Source organism: Scyliorhinus torazame, chromosome 1 (genome assembly GCF_047496885.1).
Source record: "Scyliorhinus torazame isolate Kashiwa2021f chromosome 1, sScyTor2.1, whole genome shotgun sequence".
NCBI classification, from domain to species: Eukaryota; Metazoa; Chordata; class Chondrichthyes; order Carcharhiniformes; family Scyliorhinidae; genus Scyliorhinus; species Scyliorhinus torazame.
Genome location: NC_092707.1, coordinates 174,654,984 through 174,674,226, shown reverse-complemented (window position 1 = coordinate 174,674,226; position 19,243 = coordinate 174,654,984). Strand labels below are relative to the sequence as shown.

Genomic DNA, 19,243 nt, shown 5'->3' with positions numbered 1-19,243 from the left:
ACAAGTGCGTTTTTAGCACCAACCGGCTAGCCATTCTGGGCTACGTAGTGCGCAATGGGATAATAGGCCCCGACCCCGAACGTATGCGCGCCCTCATGGAATTTCCCCTCCCGCACTGCTCAAAAGCCCTGAAACGCTGCCTGGGGTTTTTTTATACTACGCCCAGTGGGTCCCCCAGTACGCAGACAAGGCCCGCCCCCTAATACAGACCACGACCTTCCCTCTGTCGACAGAGGCTTGCCAGGCCTTCAGCCGCATCAAAGCGGATATCGCAAAGGCCACGATGCGCGCCATCGATGAGTCCCTCCCCTTCCAGGTCGAGAGCGACGCCTCCGACGTAGCTCTAGCGGCCACCCTTAACCAAGCGGGCAGACCCGTGGCCTTTTTCTCCCGAACCCTCCACGCTTCAGAAATCCGCCACTCCTCAGTGGAATAGGAAGCCCAAGCCATAGTGGAATCTGTGCGACATTGGAGGCATTACCATGTCCATATGTTTTGGTCATGCCCGGCACTGGAGGGGTTCTGGAGAGGAGTGGCGGGAGCAATATCTCAGGTGGTGAAAGTCCAGGTCAAGCCAAGCTGGGGGATAGCAATATTCGGAGTAGTGGACGAACCGGGAGTGCAGGAGGCGAAAGAGGCCGGCATTCTGGCCTTTGCGTCCCTCGTAGCCCGGCGAAGGATCTTGCTAATGTGGAAGGAGGCGAAGCCCCCCAGCCTGGAGGCCTGGATAAATGATATGGCTGGGTTCCTAAAGTTGGAGAGGATTAAGTTCGCCTCGAGAGGGTCTGCGCAGGGGTTCTACAGGCGGTGGCAACCGTTCCTAGACTATCTCGCGGAGCGTTAGAGGAAGGTCGGTCAGCAGCAGCAGCAACCTTGGGGGGGAGGGGGGGGGAGCTGGTGGGGACGTCCTGGGAGGGTGGGGGGAAAGGGGGGACTGCCTGGGAGGGTGGATGAGCAAGAGATAACATGAAGGGTTGGGGAAACTGGCACGTACGGGTGAGGGCCAGTGTACAAAGCTGTGTAAATATATCATTTTGCCATGTATATATCTTGCTCTGCGCGATTTCTTGGTTTTTTTTTGTTACGGGGGGGAGGTTATTGTCTGTAAGGGAGAAAAATTGTGTTAAAAAACTTTAATAAATATATTTTTTAAAGATGGCAACATGCAGGAAACCTCTTAATATGCCTTCCATTATGTGTTAAACCACGGCACAAGCCGAGGATGCACCAAATGAAAGTCGAGTGTACTCGTACGATCCTTTTATGAATATTGATAGTAACATATTGTCTCACAGTCTTGTCCAAATCAAGCTGTAAATAAGCATTGCTCATATCTAACTTGCTAAACGTATCACCACCTGCCAGCTTGGTGTAGAGATCTGGCACAGGTGCCGGAATGTGGCGACTAGGGGCTTTTCACAGTAACTTCATTTGAAGCCCACTTGTGACAATAAACGATTTTCATCTTCAATTCGAGGTAGCAGTATCGGTCTAAACGGGAAGCTGCATTGACTGTTAACTTGTAATCGTCACAAAAGTGGACAGTCTGGTCCGGTTTCATCACCGGAACCACTGGCGATGCCCAGTCAGCGAAACGAACCGGCTGAATTATACCGAGGCTCTCCAATCACTGCAGTTTGTCCTCAGACTTACCGGCAAGAGCATAAAAGACCGGTTGAGCATGGAAAAAACGGCGCCTGGCCCACGGATCCACTTGGATTTTCACCACGGCCCCTTTAATTCTCCCAAGGCCGGGCCTGAAAACATCAGGGAACCTTCGTAGTACCGTGTATAAGCCCTCTGTCTCCACTTGTGGGACATGTTGACAGTCTGTCCGCAAATGGTGCAGCCAATCCCGACCCAGCAGTTTGGGACCATCCCCCTGTACGACAATGAGGGGAAAATGTAGCGGCTGACACCCGTAGACCACTGGGCGACTGTGGAGCCCACTATAGCCAAACGCTCCCCTGTATAAGTGGCAATGCAGCTGGCCATATCTGCCAATAACAATTGACTCACCCCATGTCGGATCCGGTAGAACATGTGGCTCAACACCACTGAGACAGCAGTACCCGTATCCAGTTGGATTAAGTGTCCATTGATCCGCACAGGAATAGGAATAGGGGCCACCCGGCTTGCAGCCACACAGGTCAGCTGTATTTCTGACTGTATCCAGCTTTTTCAGGGTCGTCCAAATGTAGGGTCCTAGCATAGGGCCGGCGCCTACCTCGTCCAGGGCGTTGTCCATCATGCTGCCAGCAGTCTCGGCGACCCCAGCATCACACTTCTCTCAGGGGGCGAAGTCAACATTTACAAAATCCAGAGAGGGTGTGCGGTGTGGCTCTGGGCCTCGAGAATGCTGGGCTGCAGCATCACGGCAGTCCAGTTGCAGAAGGGTGTTGACAGGGAGGCATCGGACAACATTTTCCTCCATTCCCTGGAGTTCCTGTACACCCGAGCGGCACACTCCTGCAAAAGAGAAATTTGCAAAGCCTGCTGGAATGTTAAGGAACTTTCAGCTTGTGGGAAACCATTGTGTTCTGATATTAGAGATTGCACGGTAGAACCTGCACTACAGGTTCACCTGGGCCCCTGCATGCTGGCTCTGCCCAGGAGCCGGGTTATAAATATGCGTGTCCTCCAGCTCGCAGACACTTCGTCAGCTGCTGTGGGAGGCCACACATCTGATACTAATAAAGCCTCGGTTTGGATTCAACTTCGTCTCCAGTCAAATTGATCGTGCCTCAATTTATTAGTATCAGATTCAGAAGATGGACCTCCGGATTAAACCAGATTGACTGCAGCTGGATCCACATGCAAGTGACGCCAGAAAGGACTTCCAGCACTGGCTAGCTTGTTTTGAAGCATATATCAACGCAGCACCGACCCCTGTTCCAGAGGCTCAGAAGATTCAAATATTGTACTCCAGACTTAGCTGATCCATGTTGCTAACTTCCCGTTGATCCATGTTGCTAACTTTTGGTTGGTTAACTTGGCTCTGTTTTATTACCTTTGTTCTTGAGTCGCCAGGTATCTTTATGATACCGCCACGGGTTCAAGTTTGAGTAATGACCAATAACTCAATACACCAATTAGTAAGATTTAAATCAAAGCACATTTATTATACACAGTAATCGCTACTCATGCACAAATTCTACGTCTAAGCTACTTCTATGACTAACAGGCCTATACTTAACTTCGGACTGGCCCACCAGGTCAGGGAAACAAATGGCCTTTCATTCGGGTTCTGAGTCTGCGGGATTCGAAGTTGGTACGGATTGGTAGCTAGGAGCACCTATCTCGTAGCGAGCGTTGACTAAAGACTTACGATCTCTCGGCGGCAGTTGAACCGGTCACGGTCAATGTTGGTTCGCGTTGCTGGGTGACCCGGTCAAGAAGAACGATTTGAACTTGGGGGCTTAACTTTATAGTCCCCAGGGGCTTCCCGCCTTTCGGGGCGGACCTTGTACCTGGTTCTAGGTGATTGGACTTCGTTCCAATCGCTTGGTTCGATTTCTCCAATACTGGAGCGGTTCCCTGATCGATGGGCGGTCTTGAGGTGTTCGTTAACCTCTTTTGTGTTGGCTCCTGCTGGCGCCGGGGAGTCTGGCTTAGTTTTGTTTGCCCCAAATGTTGCTATTGTTCCTGGGGATTGCTTATTAGTATGTAGATGGTTGCTACATTATTATGCAGATGGCTGCTAGTATCGATGCTGTCTGGGCCTTTGCAGAGTTAAATACACAGCAAACCTGCACCTGCTGGTTTCTGCCTGTGTTGGCTGAATTTCCCTTCAGCCTTTGCCGTTCACCATTTTAAATCGGGACTTGGCCAACTCAGGTGGCTACACACCCTCCTTGTGATCCTAACGCGAAGCACACTAACTTCCTAAACCATACAAACAAAATCATAGCAGTTTTATACACATTTTCCTGGCTTGGCAGTCAAGCTCAGGAATGTACAATTGCTCATGAACATTTCTTTATTTACAACAAAACGCAAATGAATGCTCTTTATTATAGATCGCGGGGGTCGGGGTCGTATCCGAAAATAGGGGATCTTATTCTATATACCAGGGTGCGAGCGCGGTAGGCTCTCCTTCTCCATTTCCTCAGATGAATAGTCTGCACGATGCAGCAGAGGATCGCCAATACCAATAGGGATTCTAAAACGTAGGACAGGGAATACCAGGTTATAAACCTGTCACACCAAGATGGTGCGGTGTCGCTTGTGACTGGGCTCTGGGTACTGTGGGGAAGTGAATCATTAACGGCTGGGGGAGGTGAGGTCAAGGGGTTCGCGTTCACGCGCAACCAAATGTCCATTATAACGATGAACCACACGGAGGATGTCCTCATGGTTCTTCTTCTTTCACTTCACTTCTCTTCTCTTCTCTTCTCCGGTCCTGGAGCTTCTGGAGTTCTGTGTGATCAAGCATAGTGTCTGTTACTACCTTGTGTTAATATCTCGTACGATAGCCTGTCTGTCCTTTAGTGCCAATTACTCCCTTTATAATTGGTCACTATGTGTGACTCCCTCATTTATTTTTTCAAAAACCAAATTTCAGGACAAGCCACACATACAAATTATGAACCAGTGCGAGCCGTCTCGCAGACTGTGCAATTTACCATCCCAATGTTTGAGGATGTAAATAGCATGTGGTTGGCAACCTAAGGGTTACCTGAAACAAAACAAAACTTTTTGAACCAAATTTTCCGAAATGAGGTGTGTATGGGCCGCGACGGGTAAGAGTTGGATGGAGTCCCCGGGTAGGACGGCGACCAATGCCGTGTGTGCCCTACCCGAGCGTAGCTGACCAGAGGGGGGGTTCCCAGGCAGAGCGGGTCCCAAGCCATTTCTCCACTGCCTGAGGGGTCGCGATCCTGATTAACAGGCGAGTGTCATTCGAGGCGGGAAGAATAGTTGCGGATGTGGGAGGTTGGTACATTATGGTTAGTGGGAAGCTGGAGGGGCTGCCGGTGGTACTCGTGAATGTGCACGCGCCAAATTTGGATGATGTGGAGTTCATAAAGAGGATGATGGGGAAGATCCCGAACCACGACATGGATGAAGTTTCGGCAGCGGTGGTCTGGGAGGCATTGAAGGCGGTGGTTAGAGAGGAACTGATCTCGATACGGGCTCACAGGGAGAAGGCAGACAGAGCTGAGACGGACCGACTGATAAAGGAGATACTGCAGGTCGACAGGAGGTATGCAGAGACCCCAGAGGCAGGGCTTCTAAGGGAGCGACGGAGGCTACAGGCGGAGTTTGGCTTGTTAACTACAGGGAAGGCGGTGGAGCAGCTGAGGAAGGCGAAAGGGGCGATTTATGAATACGGAGAGAAGGCCAGCAGAATGCTCGCGCAGCAGCTCAAAAAGAGGAAGGCTGCCAGGGTCATAGGGAAAGTAAAGGACGGGGACGGGAACCTGGTCGGAGATTCAGCAGGGGTAAATAAGGCGTTTAAGGAATTTTACAGCAGGTTGTATGAGTCGGAACCTCCAGCTGGGCCGAAGGGGATGAGGCAATTTTTAGGGGGGTTGAAGTTCCCGAAGGTGGACGGGGGTTGGTAGAAGGGCTGGGGGCCCCGATCGGGTTGGAGGAAATAGCAGAGGGGCTGAAGGCCATGCAGTCGGGTAAAACCCCGGGGCCGGATGGGTACCCAGTGGAGTTTTATAAAAAGTTCTCTGGGATATTGGGGTCGCTGCTGATGAGGACATTTAATGAGGCAAGGGAGCATGGGGTGCTGTGAAAGTCAATATTTTCGCTTCTGTGAGAGAAAAATTCAACACACTCGTTAAGACAGAATAACAAGCTTTATTTTCGAAAACAACTGCATGCAGTAATGGCTGAAACTTGAAGTAAGAGGGCAGTCAACAAAACTGCTCAGTCTGTCACAAGTTCCGCGCTTTGCGGAGAATTAGCTTAATATTTATACATTAACTTTATCAAGATTATGTGACAACAGTATGGTCAGGAGTTTGATCGGAAATACAAACGGAAGCAAAGACCAGACCATGTTTGGTCATATCACTCATACCATTATTTAGTCCTCGGAGGGAACATTGAAAGGTCAAAATAGACTTGTTTCTTCCTGAACTTATCTTTGTTTTAAATTCCACGGCCCTGGGTTATAACGAGTTAGTTTTATCAGGAGTTGCCGAGGTCCGGTGTTTTGGAATGGCTCGACCTTCGCTGATCTTTTCAGACTTCAAGTTATGCAGAGTTGGCCTATGGCCATACAGCTCTGAAAATGGCTGGGGCAGCATTCTTTACCTGGGCCTGGGGAGCTGGAATGAGTAGTTTCAGTCTTTCTTGAATAGTATCAAACTTTTTGACCAGTCTTCCCATTGACCAGTTTTCCCATCATGCCATTACTTAATTCGTACCATATCACAGTGCTTCCCCCGACGATGTCACAGGCCACTATCTCATTGATCCTGAAGCGGGACAAGTACCCGGAGCTATGCGGTTCCTACAGGCCGATCTCCCTACTAAACGTAGACGCCAAACTGTTGGCCAAAATCTTGTCCTCTAGGATTGAAGAGTGCATTCCGGCGTGATTGGGGAGGACCAGACGAGATTCGTTAAGGGTGGGCAGTTGGCGGCCAACATAAAAAGGTTGCTAAATGTGATCATGATGCCCCCAGAAGATAGGGACGTGGAGGTAGTGGTCGCAATGTACACAGAGAAGGCATTTGACCGGGTGGAATGGGAATATCTGTGGGAGGTACTGGAGCGGTTTGGATTTGGGCGGGACTTCACTGACTGGGTCAGACTGCTGCATCAGGCTCCTGTCGCGAGCGTACAGATGAACAGGTTAACATCGGACTATTTCAGGCTGCACCGGGGGACGAGACAGGGATGCCCCCTCTCCCCACTGTTGTTTGTGCTGGCCATAGAGCCGCTGGCAATTGTGCTGAGAGCCTCAAGGGGCTGGAAGGGGCTGGTCCGGTGGGGGGGGAATGGAACACAGAGTCTCGCTATATGCAGACCACCTGCTCCTATATGTTTCGGACCCACTAGAAGGGATGGAAGAAATTATGAGGATTCTGGGGGACTTTGGCCAATTTTCGGGTTATAACTGGATATGGGGAAAAGTGAGATGTTTGCGATCGAGGCAAGGGGGCAGGAGAGGCGATTGGGGAAGCTGCCGTTTAGGGTGGTAGGGTACCTAGGCAACCAGATGGCGCGGGAATGGGAACGGCTACACAAGTTAAATCTGGCCCGCCTAGTAGACCAAATGAAGGACGATTTCCGAAGGTGGGACGCACTCCCATTTTCACTAGCTGGGAGGGTGCAGACAGTGAAAATGATGGTCCTCCCGAGATTCCTGTTCGTGTTTCAGTGTCTCCCCATCTTTATTCCGCGGGCCTTCTTTAAACGGGTCAATAAGGTAATCACTGACTTTGTATGGGCGGGTAAGACCCCGCGAATAAAAAAGGAAAAAAGGGGATGCTGGAGCGAGCCAGATTGGTGGGGGGGGGGGGGGGGGGGGGGGGGGGGGGCTGGCGCTGCCGAACTTCAGTAATTATTATTGGGCGGTGAATATAGCCACGGTGGGGGTCGGGTCGGTGTGGGAGAGAGTGGAGACGGCATCATGCAAGGGCACTAGTTTGGAGGTATTGGTAACGACGCCTCTGCTGTTCCCGCCGGCACGGTACTCCACCAGCCCCGTGGTGGTGGCGGCCCTGAGAGTCTGGGGGCAATGGAGGCGACATGTGGGAGCGGAGGGAGCATCGGTCTGGTCTCTAATCTGCAATAACCACCGGTTTGCCCCAGGAAGGCTGGATTGAGGGTTCCGGAGATGGCAGAGAGCAGGGATTGAGAGGATTTGAGATATGTTTATAGATGGGAGCTTTTTCAGCCTAAGGGAGTTGGAGGAGAAATTTGAATTGACGGGTGGGAATGAGTTTAGGTACCTGCAGGCGCGGAACTTCCTACGCAGGCAGGTCTCAACCTTCCCACTCCTACCACCAAGGGGGATACGGGACAGGGTAGTTTCCGAAATATGGGTGGGAGAAGGGAGGGTTTCTGACATTTACAAGGAGCTCATGGGGTCAGAGGAGACGCAGACCGAGGGGTTGAAACGCAAATGGGAAGAGGAGTTAGGAGGAGAGATAGAGGATGGTCTCTGGGCGGATGCGTTGAGTAGAGTCAACGTGTCCACATCATGTGCCAGGCTCAGCCTGATACAGTTTAAGATCGTTCGCCGGGCCCACATGACAGTGGCCCGGATGAACAGGTTCTTTGGGGTAGAAGATAGGTGCGCAAGATGTGCGGGAGGGCCAGCGAACCATGTCCATATGTTCTGGGCATGCCCGAAGCTTAGGGGATTCTGGCAGGGGTTTGCGGGTGTCATGTCCAAGGTGTTGAAAACAAGGGTGGCACCAAGTCCAGAGGTGGCGATTTTCTTTTTTTTTTTAAACGCATTTTATTCAAACTTGTATCAAAGTAGGGTACAGCAAAGAAACACCCCGGGAAACATCATTCCCAACAAGCAACTATACAGTTTGTACAGATTTTCCTTTTAGTTTAGAGTAGGGTGTTAGTAAAGGTGGGACCTGTGAGGGAGGAAGACGGCTTTTGCACTATGTTTATATTTGCATGCACATTGTTTCTTCTTTGTTGTTATAAAACCATAAATACCTCAATAAAATGTTTATAAAAAAAAGAAATGCACCCTTCCATTGCTACTCTCTGCCTTCTATGACCTAGCCAATTCTGTATCCATCTTGCCAGCTCACCTCTGATCCCGTGTGACTTAATCTTTTGTACCAGTCTGCCATGAGGGACCTTGTCAAAGGCCTTACTGAAGTCTACTAAGAGGGAAAAAAAGACAAGACTATGCACAAACTTCATTGCACCCCCATCGACTCAGTATTGTTTTTGCCACATCAGGATAACAGGTGACCACAGCCTTTGTGCTTACATATCGTACACCCTTGTCAGGAAAAAAGACAATAACATGAAACCAGCAGCATAGTCCCAAGGGAATAAGGTTCAGGATTATTGACAAACTGCAGGATTATAACACCATCTGTGGAGTCTGGAAAGGCCAAAGCCATGACAGGACCATCGAGCAGCATTCAGGATCCCTCCAAATCTCCATCGAATGAAGTACCTTCACCTCCACCATATCATCATCCCGCTGTCCAAGAGGCAAGGAACCTCGGCCCCTGTGGGAGGCGATGAACCAACGTGTCCAGCTGCCTCCAACTCCCCTCGACAAGAATCGATGACAAGACAATGCAAGACGAGTGGTCGGATTGTACGAGCGACCCCAGGCCTCAGAAACCAGATAAAATGTGCGCCATCAAACTCAAATGCCCAGCCTTCAAGTTGAGAATGCGAAAGCATGGCAGCTAATTCTCAAATTCGGCTGGGAACTTGTTCCCTGCTCCCCTCAAAGAACCAAGTGCATGAACACACCCCGTCTGGACCTGTAGTGATATCATGGTTGTGTTGTAATTCACTGACTGACCACTAGGAGTCTCATTAGTATATAAGTGAATGTTAAACTCAGATGACCTCAGACTGACTAAGGAGCAGGGAGAGAGTTTGCTTGTGCATGTTCATACTGTTATTCATCAGTTGTTTGTATATATTTGACCCACAGTTAATGTTAATAAATTGTTTATAGCTTTAGCTACAAGTGTTCTTGTAATATAAATCAGGCCATCCAACAAGAACATCACAGATCCAACTCCCCAGATCAGTCAGGATAAACGACCTACCATGCAACAGGATTTGCAAAGACCAAAGGCGAGCCCTCAACAAGGAGATTACTCCAGCGAGCAATAGAATTCTCTCCTCTTCTTCCACTGTTCTCTCAAGGGCATTTCACAGTTTATCTAAATGAGCACCAACAGCCTGCGCGATGGAGCAAATCATCCAAAACATCATTCACAATGGCAGCCAACATCTTGATGCCAATAGCACCGCCAAGGCATAGACCCGCTCCCCGGCAAAACCACCACCGCAAGCTGGGTCTCACCTCTGCCGCCTCTGACTGCCTCAATCTAACGAAGATTTTTTGACTTCGCACCTCATCGCCAAAATGTAGCCAGAATCTGCCAGAGACATAGTACAAGACACATGCAGTGAAAGCAAGTAATTATGAGATGCGCATCAGGAAAAAAAAACATTTTGAAGGTAAATAGTGCTAGAGATCACGAAAATGCAGCCATTCCCGCGCTCACATCACATGAAACCCGTTCCCACAATCGGTGCTTTAAAATGATAAATGTTCAGATGAGAGCACGTATGTCCCAATTGCTGAATAAAGTTTGAATATTAAAGTATTTTATTATTGAATTAGTCAAAGAAAAGAAAACAGCAACCTTGTTAGATTTTTAATTCACATCAAAATGTTGCTACACTCCTCAAGGGGTCAATCAAGAAAGGACAACTAAAAACTGCAGGGTTGAGGTTTATTACAATGAAATATGCTGGACGTAAAAATGCAGTGCCTTTAAAATATAGCTGTGAGGAAACGGCTGGCAGTAATGCCAAGAATTGTCAGTTGCTGAGCAGGGGTTTGCTGGAGGTTTGAGGATGAAACAGAGGCAGGGTTGAAATGAAGGAGATAGTCAGGAGTACTAGAGCTTGAGATTGTTACTTAGGAGAAACTTGGCAAGGTTATGACAACTGGAGTCTGAGCAGCTGCTTTGGATGCTGTCGAGTGCATGGGGGAGTCCGTTCTTTTTAACAAAATATTTTTAGCTCATAACTGTGAATAATATTATCAAACATCAAGGTAGGCAGGAGAAACCTAGACTCCCTTCAACTCCAGCCCACCCCCCAAAGCATTGGTAGCTGCTAAGTATGGTTTATGAAACACATTCTCCAATGTTAACAGGATGACCCTGAACCGTACTATAGGTCAGAAAAGCTTCAGCTTGAGATAGTAACTGAATGTGTCTCTGGAATATCGCTGGATTCATCTCAGTCTTCAGTTGACAGCTTGTGTTAACTACATGAGAGATTCCATTCATTTGCCAATCTATGCCCTGTGATAAAGCATACTTTAATCTGAGGTGCCACACTCAGCACTTTCTGTCACTTCATCGCTTCAGTACTTGAACCTGGAGCTCTGCAAATAACAGCAATCAGAATCCATTAGTTAATTCTGCCCGCGTGCATGGTTGTTTAGAGCTCCTTCTCAAAACAATTTGATAAAGTAATGTTCAGGACTAAATACTGCTTTGAAAGCATAATAGAATATTCAAGAAAACTCTCACAAAAGCATATTTGTGACTGTAATCTCCATACATTTCTTTAATTTTCAAGGGGCCAGTGGATTGTCTTTTCAATTTGACTTTCTTAATGGCGACCACATGCATCCTATTTGGTGCTCATCTTCCATTTGCTCTTCAAGTGAATGTCGCCACAGTCCCAGAGGACCATAGGCTGCTCTCCCCTTTGAGAGCTGATTGGTGGTGATTTAACCTGAGGGGCACCACACCTCCGGAGAGGAGCAAGGTTGAGAAGGTGGGGCCTTCACGAATAACTTCAGCCAGTACAGGAATTGAACACACACTGTTGGTGTCACTCCGTATCACAAACCCGCTGTCCGGCCAACTGAGCTAACTGACTCCACCCTCCAGTAACAACTATTTGCACTCATGTAATGGCTTGAACATCGCAAGGCACTTCACAGAAGTGCTACCAAAGAAAGTTTGGCACTTAAAGAAAGGAGAACAGATGAAGAGGTAGATTTTAAGAAAGGTCTTAAAATAGGAAAGAGACCTAGAACGGCAGAGAAGTTTAGAGAGAGGATTCCTGATCTTAAAAACCCAGCTGCCAATGGTGGAGAGATAAAAATTAGAGATGCGCAAGAGGCCAGAATTGAAGGAATGCAGAGATTTTGGATGGTTGGAGGATGCTGAAGGAAATATTGGAGATCGGGAGGGGGAAATCCACAGAGGCATTTGAAAACAAGGATGAAGACTTTAAAATGGAGGTGTTGCCAGACTGGGAGCCAATGCAAGTCAGCAAGAACCTGGTGTGAGTTAGGATATGGGCAACATAGTTTTGGATGAGTGCAGGTTTATGGAGGGTAGAAAATGGGAGACATTGAAATGGTCAAGTCCAGAGGTAACAAAGGAATTGATGATGGTTTCAGCAGCAGATAATCTGAGGCAAGGATAGAAGACAGGTGACATGCAAGTCGCCAGTCTTGGTGATGGGATCAATAGGCAGTCTGAAGCTCACTGCAGTTCTAAAAAAGACGTCAAAGTTGCAAAGGGTGAATCAGCTGGTGTAGAAAGTGAGTTAGTGGTAGGGATTGAAGGAAATTATCCCAATTATCTCAATATTTAGTTGGAGAAAACTACTTCTCATTGGATATCAGGGGTGAGAGATAGTGAAAAGGTCAAGAGGACTGACAATGCGCTGGGTGTCGTCAACATACATGTGGAACCTATGTTTTCGAGTGAAGATGTTGAGGTATTGAAGGTGTTGCGGGGTGAGGAAGTCGAGGATAGATTCTTGGTGGACCCAGGAGTTAAGAACAGAAAGAGAAGACATTGCAGGAGATTATACATATGGATAGATAAGAATGGAACTTGGCTACGAATGGATAGGTCAGAATGGAACCAGATGAGATCAATCCAACTAAACTGCCTGTTGGAGCTGAATTATGTCACCAACCATATGGAATGTGTTGGACAGGTCAAGAAGGCTGAAAAGGGACAGTTTATCACCTTTAGGGGGGACAGTTTCTTGCCTTTCGGAGGGATAGTCTGCCACATTTAGGAGGGATAGTTTACCTTTATTAAGGGCTGTTTCAGTGCTGTTGTGGGAGTGGTAATCTGATTGGAGGTGCTTGAACATGGAGTTGAGGGAAAGACGGATATAAATCTGCAATGTGACCAGGACTTTGTCGAGGGACTTTGGAGAGGAAGAGATGGTTGGAGATGGGGCAGTTGTTTGCATGAACAGTGGGGTCAGTGAGAATATTATAAGGAGGATAGTGAAGTGAGCAGATGTGAAAGGGTGGGGAACAGTACATGAAGAGAAGGAACTATTGACAATACAAGAACATGGAGGTCAGGAAGGGAAGTTGGGTGTTCAGGAGTTTGTCAGGAAGAGATTTGAGGCAGCAGGAGTTGGATCTCATGGACAAGATGAGCTCGAAGCAGTCATTAGGGGTGATGGGCGAGAAACTAGAGCGAAGGAAGCTAGTTCAGGGCTAGGGTTGGGGGATCTTTTGGGGAAGTTTGGCTCTGCGGGCTCCGGGAAGGGAAGGAAGCAGCAGAGGCAGCTAAACAGATGGTTTCAATATTAGTTGCAAAGAAGCCCATGAGCTCCTCACATTTACTGTTTTGGACTGTCCCGCTGAATTGCCCTTTCAAATGTATTCATTATTATTCTCTATCCTAACTTGTTTGGTTAACCATGCTCCTGCTCTGCCCAGCTCCTCTATATTTCTCTCACTAATTCCCTCAGGCAACTGAAAACTTGGCCACCTATAGTGGCATAAGTAAAATCTAGAATACTCAAGAGGCCAGAATTAAGGAGGAGCAGATTGTAAAAAAAGGAGATTGTAAAATGAAATATTGTTTTAACTTGAAAAGTGTTGATTGCTAATGTAATTTATATGTTTTACAAAACTAGAATGCCCCTTAGTGGATTGCTCAGAGAGTCAGAGGCTGGATTAATGAAAGAGGGTTACTAGGATTGGATAGTTGTAGAGGAGTGGGCCGGAAAACTCACCGCGAGGGGACTGGAAAACCCTACACAGAATTTCTGGTCATCTGACTTTATATCTCCTCATGTGGCTCAGTGTCATATTCTATATAATGTTTCCTGTGAAGTGCCTGAGGATGTTTTATTATGTTAAAGGTGTTGTATAAGTATAAGTTGTGCTGGATCCTCAGGTCCTGCAGCCACCCTTTTTTTCCGCGCGCCGTTCACTGACGGTGGGATTCTGTCTTCCTGCCAATGGGATTTCCCATTGTAACCACCCCACACATCCGGAAAACCCGTGGGTCAGAGGTGTGCTTCCAACAGGAAAAGTGAATCACAACGACCGGGGAATTCCGGCTGTTGTGTTGTTTACGAGGTCACATCAGGATATTATTTAAGATCCTACATGTCTGGCCCAAATTGATTTTATTTCATTTTCTTTCACTTGCAGAGAACCAGAGCTCCTCCTATTGGACAATCAAGAAGTGTGGCCCACGGAAGAGGGGTGGCTGGAGTTTGATATCACAGCAACCAGTAATGATTGGCTGATGAATCCTCGTTATAATCTGGGCCTCCGCCTTTGTGTGGAGACTGCGGAAGGTATTGTATTTAATTGTGACACGCAGTATGTTCCAGGATCTAAGCCACCTATTCATCACACATGCTCTACAATTGCATTGTTATTATTGAGTATCGGTCGTACACAATTTCCTTGGCATGGTAGCTCTCCCCCTAAATTTTATATTATAGGTTCTTATCCCAGAACAGTCCTAGAATGGAAATGTTAATTTAAAGTGACTGTTTTAATCTGTCATTGATTCAATCCTCATTTATTCCAAAATGAAAATGTCCTGGTTTGTAAGGCAATTTCAGGATGCACATAGTCCCTAACCAACTATACATCTGGTGTATTAGCACATGTAATCACACCAGATTATCTCTCTTGACTCATTAGCAATACAGCTTTGAGCATCTGGGAGAACTAACTCCCAAAGCTGCTTATTCACACTGCACTGAAGGGTGGGAACATGGCTGCAACAGTGAGTGCCAGTTCTGCCTCCTTGTCTTGATTATTTTCAACAGTTATTATCTCCAATTGGGCTTCTTCGAAGTATGTTCTAAAAGCACACCAAATAAAAATCAGCAGAGGTGCCAACCGCATATCCCCGTGCTAATTTAATAAAAAGGTTTTAGTTTTCTTTCACACTTTTAAAATCACTACAGCACATATGAATAGCAAAACAACCAAACAAGATTATGCTTTGTGGTTTAGCCACTCATCCCTAGCCACTGACCTATTTGTTTTGGCCAGTGCTTGAGGGAGGAGCGAAGGTTAAGTCTTTACACTGATACGAACTTAACAATGTGGCCGGGATTTTCTCCGATATCAGCAAAGGCCGATGTCGCATGGGAAAAGCGGCGTCGAATGGCAGCACGGTAGCATTGTGGATAGCACAATTGCTTCACAGCTCCAGGGTCCCAGGTTCGATTCCCGGCTTGGGTCACTGTCTGTGCGGCGTCTGCACATCCTCCCCGTGTGTGCGTGGGTTTCCTCCGTGTGCTCCGGTTTCCTCCCACAGTCCAAAGATGTGCAGGTTAGGTGGATTGGCCATGATAAATTGCCCTTAGTGTCCAAAATTGCCCTTAGTGTTGGGTGGGGTTACTGGGTTATGGGGATTAGCTGGGGTTACTGGGTTATGGGGAAAGGGTGGAGGTGTGGACCTTGGGTAGGGTGCTCTTTCCAAGAGCCGGTGCAGACTCGATGGGCCGAATGGCCTCCTTCTGTACTGTAAATTCTATGTAACCTATGAATCTGTCAACTGCAATGGTGGCTTTTTCTGCCACATATAATGTGGGACTTTGCGGAAAACAAATTGAAGCTTCCCCGATGTATTTGTGATGGGGAAGACTCAGATTGGCCGGCCCAGCCAGCAAATCAGATACTCGATGACCTGTGGCACCATTTCTAAAGTCTGCCCCAGCGCACAGCAAGGCAACAAGCTCACCCAGGCGCACCACCCTGGAACTACCCTTTTTCCCCCCTCAGCACTGCACTCCCATGAGCTCCCCTGGGAGTACTGCTGGCCAGGTGCATGGCTTCGGAGACCAATCATGCTTCGCATCGTTCTGACATCATGCTGCCGTGGATGGATTATTTGACGTGGGGAGAAGAATCCGCCATATGGGCCCGATAATTATATGACCATTTATTATAGTGAGGTTCCTGACATTGAACGTTGGGTAATGCAACCTGCCACTGGGGGGGGGGGGGGGGGGGGGGGGGCATCGCGACAATGAGAAATGCAACTTTGGCCTTCTCGCAATATTTTCCCCTCCTGTCACCAAACCCGTCCAACTCGAACGGCACCAGAAAGCCCCCGCCAATGAGTTTGCCATTGTTACACTGACAAAGGTTTTATATTTAATTCATTTGAAGTCAAAAAGTACCACCAAGAAATTATGCTGAATTTATAAAAGTGCTATAAAGTCACTGTTAAAAAGGCATGACTTTTTCTTTCCACACTCTCTCTTTGTCACTCAGTATCTGACACATGAAAAGAGCAGGAAGACTGCTGTTTGATGGTTGTCAATGCAATTCTGAAACTATCCACAAGGAGGAACACTGCAGCTGTCCTGTAACATGGATCATCTTGGCTTCCCTCCCAGATTTGAGTGAATTGATGATGCTTCTTCTGGAGGTGCAGCTGAGACCAGGACTTTGTAGCCTGTATAGTACAACGGAGTATGCTCGACTAAGTCCCATAAAGGGTTAACTGTAATAGTCTGTGGTGTCATAGAAGGAAGCAACATGTACTCATGAGAAGGAAGCAACATGTACACATGTGTTCTGGGAGATCCGAGGAGATAACAGGACGGAAAGAAGCAGGGAGTGTTCTCAACTGTAAATATGCTACAGTGCAGTTAGTGTTCGCAGCTAACCATCTTCAGGAGTTACTGAAACTACTCCAACCCAATAACATAATAGCGTAGCCTGCTGCTCGAAGGTACAGTTTGAAGATGACCCTATTTTGGTGCTATGAATCCCAATTTTACGTATTTTTTAAAATATATATATATTTATTTAAAGTTTTTTAACACAATTTTTCTCCCTTACAAACAATAAACCCCCCCCCTCGTATCAAAAAAAAAGAGAAATCGCGCAGAGCAAGATATATACATGGCAAAATGATATATTTACACAACTTTGTACACTGGCCCTCACCCGTACGTGCCAGTTTCCCCAACCCTTCATGTTATCTCTTGCTCATCCACCCTCCCAGGCAGTCCCTCCTTTCCACCCCCCCCCCCCCCCTCCCAGGACGTCCCCCCACCCCCACCCCCAAGGTTGCTGCTGCTGCCGACCGACCTTCCTCTAACGCTCCGCGAGATAGTCTAGGAACGGTTGCCACCGCCTGTAGAACCCCTGCGCAGACCCTCTCAAGGCAAACTTTATCCTCTCCAACTTTAGGAACCCAGCCATATCATTTATCCAGGCCTCCAGGCTGGGGGGCTTCGCCTCCTTCCACATTAGCAAGATCCTTCGCCGGGCTACTAGGGACGCAAAGGCCAGAATGCCGGCCTCTTTCGCCTCCTGCACTCCCGGTTCGTCCACCACTCCAAATATTGCTAGCCCCCAGCTTGGCTTGACCCGGACTTACACCACCTGAGATATTGCTCCCGCCACTCCTCCAGAACCCCTCCAGTGCCGGGCATGACCAAAACATATGGACATGGTTCGCCGGGCTCCCTGAGCACCTTCCACATCTGTCCTCCACCCCTAAGAACCTACTCAACCTCGCCTCCGTCAAGTGCGCTCTGTGGACCACCTTAAATTGTATCAGGCTGAGCCTGGCACACGAGGAGGAGGAATTAACCTTACCTAGGGCATCAGCCCACAGACCTTCCTCGATCTCCTCCCCCAGCTCCTCCTCCCATTTACCCTTGAACTCTTCTACCAGCGCTTCCCCCTCTTCTTTCAACTCCTGGTGTATTTCCGACACCTTGCCCTCCCCGACCCATACACCCGAGATCACCGTATCTTGAACTTCTTGTGCCGGGAGCAACGGGAATTCCCACCTGTCACCTCACCAAAGCCCTCACCTGCATATATCTAAAGGCATTTCCCGGGGGTCACTCGAACTTCTCCTCCAGTGCCCCTAGGCTCGCAAACGTCCCGTCGATGAACAGGTCCCTCATTCTTCCAATCCCCGCCCGATGCCAGCTCTGGAACGCCCTGTCCATCTTCCCCGGGACAAACCGGTGGTTACCCCTGATCGGGGACCACACCGATGCTCCCATTGCACCACGGTGCCGTCTCCACTGGCCCCAGATCCTTAGCGTTGCGGCCACCACCGGGCTCGTGGTATACTTTGTTGGCGAGAGCGGTAGCGGTGCCGTCACCAACGCCCCCAGGCTCGTTCCTTTACAGGACGCCATCTCCATTCTCTTCCATGCCGCCCCCTCTCCCTCCATAACCCACTTGCGGATCATCGCCACATTTGCTGCCCAGTAGTAGCTCCCCAGGTTTGGCAGCGCCAACCCTCCTCGGTCCCTACTGCGTTCCAGGAACCCTCTCCTTACTCTCGGGGTCTTATTCGCCCACACAAACCCCATAATACTCCTGCCTACTCTCTTAAAAAAGGCCTTCGTGATCACGATGGGAAGGCACTGAAACACAAACAGAAACCTCGGAAGGACCACCATTTTGACCGACTGCACTCTACCCGCCAGCGAGAGCGGTAGCATGTCCCATCTTTTGAAATCCTCCTCCATTTGCTCCACCAACCTCGTCAGATTCAGTTTATGTAGGATCCCCCAACTCCTGGCTATCTGGATCCCCAGATACCGAAGGCTCCCCTCCGCCCTCCTCAGCAGTAGGTCCCCTATCCCTCTTTCTTGGTCCCCCGCCTGTAATACAAAGAGCTCACTCTTACCTACATTGAGCTTATAGCCCGAAAACTCCCCAAACTCCCTTAGAGTCTGCATGACCTCCACCATCCCCTCCATTGGATCCGCCACGTACAGCAACAGGTCATCCGCATATAGCGACACCCGTGCTCTTCTCCCCCTCGGACCACCCCCCTCCATTTATTACACTCCCTCAATGACATGGCTAATGGTTCGATCGCCAATGCGAACAACAGGGGGGACAGGGGGCACCCCTGCCTCGTCCCTCGGTACAGTCGAAAGTACTCCGACCTCCGCCGGTTCGTCACTACACTCGCCATCGGGGCTCTGTAAAGGAGCTTAACCCAACTGATAAACCCTCCCCCGAACCCAAACCTACGCAGCACCTCCCAGAGGCACTCCCACTCTACTCAGTCAAAGGCCTTCTCCGCGTCCATAGCTGCCACTATCTCCGCCTCTCCCTCCTCCGATGGCATCATTATCACATTTAAGAGCCGCCGCTCATTGGTGTTTAGTTGCCTGCCCTTTACAAATCCCGTCTGGTCCTCATGGATTACCCCAAGGACACAGTCCTCGATCCTCGTGGCCAGCACCTTTGCCAGCAACTTTGCATCCACATTGAGGAGCGAGATCGGCCTGTACGATCCAC

General features: G+C 48.7%; 1 protein-coding gene across 4 annotated transcripts in view; it reads left to right on the top strand.

Moving 5' to 3' along the window:
* LOC140417229 (bone morphogenetic protein 7-like) overlaps positions 1-19,243 on the top strand; it is a 177,667-nt gene that overhangs the window by 141,135 nt on the left and 17,289 nt on the right. For all 4 annotated transcript variants that reach the window (XM_072501187.1, XM_072501186.1, XM_072501185.1 and 1 more), the window contains exon 3: positions 14,138-14,286. In XM_072501187.1, the coding sequence (XP_072357288.1) occupies positions 14,138-14,286 (149 nt within the window). The remainder of the gene's footprint in view (positions 1-14,137; positions 14,287-19,243) is intronic.